Source organism: Micromesistius poutassou (genome assembly GCF_964030765.1).
Source record: "Micromesistius poutassou genome assembly, chromosome: 2".
NCBI lineage: Eukaryota > Metazoa > Chordata > Actinopteri > Gadiformes > Gadidae > Micromesistius > Micromesistius poutassou.
Genome location: NC_140272.1, coordinates 9,955,942 through 9,964,345, shown reverse-complemented (window position 1 = coordinate 9,964,345; position 8,404 = coordinate 9,955,942). Strand labels below are relative to the sequence as shown.

The 8,404-nt window shown below is 46.5% G+C and overlaps 1 protein-coding gene across 1 annotated transcript; it reads left to right on the top strand.

Moving 5' to 3' along the window:
• Positions 1-717: 717 nt before the first annotated feature.
• Positions 718-5,203, top strand: LOC311339378 (uncharacterized protein; the record flags this gene model as incomplete). Its single annotated transcript, XM_084464751.1, has 3 exons — positions 718-1,050; positions 1,186-1,384; positions 2,375-5,203. Coding segments are annotated over 3 exons (2,235 nt in total), but the record flags the coding sequence as incomplete, so codon positions are not given.
• Between the last annotated feature and the right edge of the window lie 3,201 nt (positions 5,204-8,404).

The following is an 8,404-nucleotide window of genomic DNA, read 5'->3' as shown; positions in this document are numbered from 1 at the left end:
TCTCTCTCTCTCTCTCTCTGACAGATGAAGAAAGTGTGAAAAGAGAAACCATTCCCTGTTCATTATCTAATATATATAGTCACAGTAGAGAGATGATAGAGGAGTGATAAGTGAGTGTTAGTAGAAGGATATATGATGGATAAGTGATATAGTGATTGAATAACAGAGGAGTGATTGTAGAGTGATCTAGTGATATTAGCGTGAATATAGGAGTGGTTTTGTGATATAGTGATAATGGAGTGATGGAGGGATGGTAGAGGGATAGAGTGATACATTGATTTTAGAGCAATTGGAGAATGATGAAGTGAAAATAGAGTGATTAAGTGATAGTAGAGGGATATAGGAGTGATTGAGTGTTAGTAGAGTGATAGAGGGGTTATATGGTGACAGAGTGATATAGTATATTAGTGATAGTAAAGTGAGAGTGATATAGTACTAGTAGAGTGATAGATTGCTAGTGGCCTATTATACAGTGAGAGTAGTGATAGAGAGATGGTAGAGTGATTTTGGATAGTAGAGTGATAGATAAGTGAGATAGTGATAGTTATAGTATAGTGATAGAGCAGTGAGATAATATTAGAGATGAGTTGTGAGGAGGGGGTCGAGGTGGGAGGGTATTTCCCAAAGCCACATGTGTGCAGCAACAACAACAACCTTTCAACACACAAAGTGGGTCTGGACACCTCCCACTCCTGCTGTCAATCTTCCTGTTGTGACTCCGCCTGTCAGACCAGAAGTGAGGAGCAGTGGGCACCAGGGGGGCCTGGGGAGAGGAGAGGAAGGGAGGAGCTGGGAGAAGGTGGGGAGAGGAGATTAGGGGAGGAGCGGGCCCCAGGAGGACCAGGGGAGAGGAGAAGAGAGGAGGAGGAAGGAGGTGCAGGAGACTATTTGGATCTTCACTCCAGCTGCTTTTCCTCCTGCCGTCCAGAGGAGGAGGAGGAGGAGGAGAGCTACAGTGACTGGTCAGAGGAGGATCTTTCTCTTCATTTTTCCCCCTCCATCATCCTCCCCTCCGATGAGGAGTCAGACAGAGAGACGGGGGAGACACAGGTACTGCTATGCTTGTGTGTATTTGTGTTTTATATAAAGGAAAAAGGGTGTGTGTGTGTGTGTGTGTGTGTGTGTGTGTGTGTGTGTGTGTGAAATGTCAACAATATAAGAACAAGATATTTGTTTTTTTTACAGAACAAAGAGAAGGAGGGGCCTCAGGGAAAGGGTGGGGTTGATGTGTCAGCCAATCAGTTGCTCAGTCAGTCAAAGTGTCATCACCCAGCGACATTTCTACGGCAACACAGCATGCCTGCATACTACCAGCGAAGGTTGGCAACCAGTGACGAGGAGGGGCCCAGGGGCTACCGGGGCCTGGTGACCACAAGCAGACCAGGTACACCCACCATGATGCTGTTAGCCTACCAAGCCTGTTCTACACCCACCATTCATCTGTTTGATTAAAGAACACCCACCATACTTCTTCGAGCCTAGCATACACTTGTCATGCTACTGTTAGCCTAGCGTACACCCACCATGCTACTGTTAGTTTACTACCACCATGCTACTGTTAGATAGCTAACATACAGCGCTAAAGTAGCCTAGCTTCTCATAGCTCCTCAGGGGAATACACATTTAATTGATTACCAATCAAGGTTTGATTGAGCATAAGCCTGGGCCCCCTCATAGTGAGGGAGAAGCAGTAGCCATAGAGCTTAGTGCATGGGCTGTAGGTATGACCAGGTCCTGGGTGTAGGCTTGCCTGTAGGTACGACCAGGTCCTGGGTGTAGGATGGGCTGGGCTGTATGGTTGACCAGGTCCTGGGTGTAGGATGGGCTGGGCTGTATGGTTGACCAGGTCCTGGGTGTAGGATGGGCTGGGCTGTATGGTTGACCAGGTCCTGGGTGTAGGCTTGGCTGTAGGTATGACCAGGTCCTGGCTGTAGGATGGGCTGGAAACATTCGCCACACCAATGGCTCCAGAGAGAGTGGTGAAAAGGAAGTTAGGGTCAGAAATAACTAGGAGGCAAAAAAGAGGAGAGCATGGAAGGCAAGAAGGACATCAGGGCGCTTGGATTTGCACCATGCTCTTTCAGCCGCCCGTATGGTGGTACTGTCAGACTGCACTGAGTCAGACTCTGAGCTTGACTGTTCAGGTGAGGGGAGAGGGGACATGACAGATGAGGCAAGAGGAGTGAGACTTGTGATATAACTGGCACTCGTTTTGAGTGAGCGACCATTTGAACACATTGGACATCTTTAGAAAGTAATTGAAAGTATTTTCCCCCCATACGATCAAGAGCTATGCTACTGTAACTCTGCAAGTCTACTGTTATCTAACGTTCCTTACATCTTGTTGTGTTTCTGACTTCTCCCTCTGTCCTAGAGCTTCTAGGACCAGGTAGGAACAGTAAACCAAAGCTCCAGAAGTCATTTTCTTTGGACGAAACAAAAACCAAGTTGGCGTCCTGCATAATCAAGGAGGTTTTGTCCAAGAAAATGCAGGGAGAAAGAGCACCAGCCAAGTATGCCAGCACTCTGATCCCAAACCACCCTAACTGCCAAACTCCAGGAAACCAACCAAAGTTTAGGCATGGAGTAGGAGGTACAAGCCTGTTTCAGGGTGGACCAGTCCATATTGTGAGGGATATCAAGAGTCAGGTTCAAACCACGGGCCGCCTCTCCTTCACCAACACCTCCTCCCCTGCAACCAATAGACACCACCGCACTACTGGCTGGAGCCATGTGACATACAAGGTGATTGGAGCAGAGGACAGCCCCCCCCCAAGCTATCAGCAGGCTGTGAGGGTCAAGGGAACCAAGGAGGCCACAAAGAGTCATCCAGTAACCTCCCAAGGTCACGCTACCGTGGCAACAGCTCTTCCCCGATCACAGGAGAAACTTGAGGGCAGCAGGTTCCGTAAATGCAGCCCTCCAATCAAAAAACAAGCAGCAGCCAATCAGACGTGGCAGCTGCGGCCCATCACTGAGGGGGGGGGACAGTGTTCCGGGAGGGTCAGCGGTTTGATTCCCCAGCAGGGATCAGCTGGGGAATCTGGAATGATTGTTAGCAGGGATGCTAACAATCATTCAACCCCCAACGCCAGCTGTCAGCTGCCTCCACTCCCTGCCTACTACTACACCCCCACCCTCCGGACAGGGTACAACCCCACCCCCCGGACAGCACCTCAGGACCTCCCTGACACCCCCACTGTGGTCTCCTCTTCCTCTGCCCACCAGAAGGGTAGAGGAGGAAAGGATCCTCCCATTCATACAGATTACAAGGGCTTTATCAGCACATGCACACAGAACACCTCCACCCATAAGACCTCCACACAGAACACCTCCACCCAGAACATCTCCAATCAGTACACCTCAACTCAGAACACCCCCACCCAGAATATCTCCAACCAGTACACCTCAACTCAGAACACCTCCACCCAGAACATCTCCAACAAGTACACCTCAACTCAGAACATCTCCAACAAGTACACCTCCACCCAGAACACCTCCACCCAGAACAACTCCACCCAGAACACCTCCCCCCAGAACACCTCCCCCCAGAACACCTCCACCCAGAACACCTCCAACCACCATGCCACCCACGAACTGGATCAACCACAACTACACCACCAACAACTACACCAGCATCAGCTGCTTCAGCAGCAGCAGTTCATGTATGCCCTGCAGGGTTTCTGGCCTGGAGGAGGTCTGGTTGGTGTGACGACTGCAGGGCGGTCTGTATCCACCATACCGCCTACCCAACGCCAGGTCAAAACCCTGTTTGATCCAGAAACAGGTCAATATGTGGAAGTCCTCCTCCCATTGGCTAACTATGCCACCGGGATGATACCTGTAGGCCCCTCTGCCAGTATGATACCTGTAGGCTACGGCCCCATTCAGTACAGCCCCGCCCATATGCCGGTTGGCTCTGCCCATAGTATGATACCTGTCAGCTCTGCCCCCCTACATTTAGGCTCCGCCCCCAGTTTGATACCTGTAGACTGTAGAGTGATGTCATACCATCCCATGCCTGTACTCGCCTCACACTTCCCCCCGTTTACTTTACACACACATCCTGCCCCATAACACACACACACACACAACCTGCCCTGTAACACACACACACCCTGCCCTGTAACACACACACGTCCTGCCCCGTAACACACACACACACACACACACACACCCTACCCCGTAACACACACACACCCTGCCCTGTAACACACACACACACACACACCCTACCTTGTAACACACACACACCCTACCCCGTAACAGACACAAACATCCTCCCCTGTAACTCATGCCTCCTTCAAAATGCTCTGAGATTCGGAAGCTTTTACGTGTCATTACGTAAACCTTCTCGTCTTCCGAAATAAGAGGGTTCAGGAAACGGCCCTCAGAAGTTCGTAGGCTATGACATAAAACCGGAAAAAACAGATTGTTTGTGAGACTAGACTTCATAACAACTACAAGTATGGATGCCCGCAGGGGCCTCTTTGAGCTTCTTTGCTGTATTCACAGAGAACAGATGAATCAGCTTTTAGAACTGCTTGCGATGGTTGAACATGAGCGAGAATTTATCAGGTGATGTTTATAATTGTAAGCTATAATGTATCGTAATGTAAATGTTAGAATGGGTGTTAAGTTCGCCTCTTAGTGCTTGCCACAAGTTCACTAGTCTATCAATAATGACAGCGAAATGGGCATCCATTGTTGTGACGTGAACTCAGAGTCTCGATTAGCTTTACTTCTGCACAAAACTCAGAGCGGAAACTCTGACCCAACAGAGTGTTCAAAGCACTTTCCTCCGAGCTTAAGGTCCGAACCTCCGAAACTCCCGGAAACTCTGAGCATTTTGAAGGCGGCATCACACCCACACACACAGACTTTGCCCATAACACACATACCTTACAGGCCCTGTAACAGACACATACCCTGTCCTGTAACATATACGCACAAAGACTGCCCTGTAAATCACACTCTGCCCCGTAACACACACACACACACACACACACACACACACACACACACACACACACACACACACACACACACAGGCCAACACATTAACACACACATACACACACACACACATCAACACACTGACTTTAAAAGAACGTAAAAATAAAGTATTCCTATAAATAGAGCAAGGCATTTACACCAGGGTGTAAGGTTCGATTCCCACTAGGGCCACTAATGAGTGTTTAAAAAAAGCATCTGTTAAATGGCAGATATTATTTTCTTTATAAAACAGTTTGTAAAATAATAAATATACGATACAAAAAAGGGTTGTATCTGGTGCATTTTTGTTTGTGGTTAGTCCTACAGGGTGGTTAGTCCTACATGGTGGTTAGTCCTACAGGGTGGTTAGTCCTACCTCTGATCCTACAGGGTGGTTAGTCCTACATGGTGGTTAGTCCTACAGGGGGGTTAGTCATACAGGAGGTAAGTCCTCAGGGGGGTTAGTCCTACAGGTGGTTAGTCCTTCAGGTGGTTAGTCCTACAGGGGAGTTAGTACTACAGGGTGATTAGTCCTACAGGGGGGTTAGTCATACAGGTGGTTAGTCCTACAGGGGGGTTAGTCCTACAGAGTGGTTAGTCCTACAGGGGGGTTAGACCTACAGGGTGGTTAGTCCTACCTCTCTGGTACTGGTAGGAGAGATGTACAAATATTTCCTTGTTTTCTTCAAGATTAACTCTTTACAACTAGATTGATTATTCATATGTAATCCTACTGGATCACAAAAAGACTACGTCATCAACCATTCAAATGCCAATTACACTTTTCAGGGCTAAGTCTAGTCTAGTGCACATATCCGTGTGCACTAGAGCGCCTACTCTTCAAAGTAGTAGGCTACCGTTTTGACATATGCACAAATACGAATCAAGATAGACCGACCATTCACAATTGTTTATCTAATATGAGCCGGCAAATAAGAGGATTGAGGTGGAGGCATTTTCAACAACGAAGATGGCTTTTGCTGATGGGGAACGGTATCCTAATCATTAAGGGGTGTGTAGAATGTTGGTGTATTTTAGTGTCTCTCTGTGTTCACAATCCTTAGTTTGGGGACATGCCAGTGCCTCTCCAACTGATACAAGGTGTTATTTACAATCTATTTAACAATCCTCCATTTTTTTTATGTCCCTACAAGGACGAACCAACCAGGCTGTCTGGGACACAGCCAGGGCCATATACCTTAACAAGGGAGAGACTGCTTCTGTTCTTTTGTTATTCACGTTTTTTTATGTATAATACTCGCCCCAAATCTTTGGTTCGGGGAGAAGAGGGATCGACAGCCAAGGAGCATGTCTGGAGACTGCTCCTCACCACCTATACTATAGATTATTGTACCTAAGTCTTTACCTTGCTGTACTTACATCCTGGAATAAACCATCTATTCGACCATCCGATCCAACCTGTTAAGCTGCCTTGAATTCCACCTCAAGAATTACTACTATTACAAAAAAATACACAATGCAGAGTCTATACGAACAGCTTAGAAATAAGATGAAATCGAACAGGTGCCTTAAAGTTTTCAAATTATACTTCTCCTTAGCTCAACATATTTCTTGTTGCCTTCATTGCCACGCTAGTGCATTGTGTTTACATTATATATCAACTTTATTACAGGCTCTAGACCCAATAGCAAGACATATAACATAAAAGGAAAAAAACAAAAACAACAGATACATAAACACATACAAACATACTCTTATTCATGAGAGTCTTAAAAGGTACCCATACCAATGTTTCCACAGATATGATTGATATCTGACCGAGCTGCACCTGGGGCTTGTGAGCATCATTATAATACAGTTTTGTGACTCATCAAGTCGAGACATAAACTTAAACATCAGGTTCCTCAAGAGAGCCTGTAAAGTGCTTAGCCCTGAGTCACAAAAGAGCTTACTAGCACTGCTACTCCTGGGCTTTTTCAGTAGTATCCTCAAACAGTCAGTTGTATGCTATTGTATGCTACCTGAAGTTTGCGCAGGGTCTCCTTTTTGTAGCTGACCCATAATGGGGCTGCATACATAGGGGTTTCCTGACTAACATGTTTGCTTGAACATACAACATTCGTCTCTGCCTGTACATGTCAGCATAATCTTCCATCTTGTCAGTGATGATGTGCCCAAGATATTTTGTACAGTTAGATACACAGAGGGATTGCCCTGACAGGTAAAACATTGGAAAGTGCAGCTTCTGATCTTCCTTGGTCCTACATATCAATACAACACTCTTTTTTGCATTGTACTGTACGTCAAACTCAACCCCATACTCGGAGCGTACGTATATATCCAACAGCTGCTGGAACCCAACAGTGCTGGGGGACATAATAGCCAAATCGTCTGCATACATCAGATGGTTTAACAGAGTGTTTCCTATCAGACAACCTGTCTTACACTTCCCCAACTGCTTTGACAGGTTGTCCATGAACAGGGCTGGAGACAGAAGCCCCCCCTGCCATACCCCATTGCCTACACTGAAGGGTGAGGATAGGCTGTTTCCCCATTTCACCTGCATACCTTGGTTGGCATACCAGTAAACCAGGATTCGTATGATGCATCCAGGCACACCCCTAAGTATGAGTTTAGTAAAAAGCTTATGGTGATTTACTCAAATGCCTTGGACGCATCAATAAATCCTAGAAACATTGTAGAGCCCTGCCTTCTGTAGGATTCAACAGTTTCTTTCAAGGCATAGATACATAGATCTGTACTGTGCTTAGACTTAAAGCCAAATTGATTTTCTGTGGTGTAAATGAGCTCACTCAGTCTATCTAGTAGCATCTTTTCTAGCACCTTTGAAAGAATGCTGGCTAAGGCGATGGGTCTATAGTTGTCCAAACTCCCTATTTTACCTGCCTTGTCCTTAATGACTGGCACTAATGTGACTGTCAGCATGGTGTCTGGCAGTATACCATGTGTAATCAGCCCTGTGAGGCAGATGGACAGCAGTGCTGCTACTCTGGGGCTGGCTAACTGAAGATGCTCAGCAGTGATGTTATCCTTGCCACTAGCTTTGTTATCAGCTAGTTGCTCTATAGCATGATAAACCTTGTTGGGAGCAAAATGAATCACTTCCTCATTTAACTTGCCCACACAATAGGGCTCACTTTTGATACAATTAAACAGAGCTGCATAGTTCTGCTTCCACCACTATATTGTCTGCACCAGATACACCTTCAATGTGGCATGGCAGTACTGTTTTTTTTGTTTTTTTTTGTAGCTTTTACCTCTTTCCAAAACTCAGTGACATTGTTACCAAGCAAGTTTTCAGCCATAGAATGAGCTCTTATTGCTTGCTCATGCTTCCCAACCAAGCGCACTGCATATTTATATCTAGCATTAGTAAGCTTCTTGTGCTCTAAGTCTGACCCCTGTCTGGGTCTACCAGCTATAACCT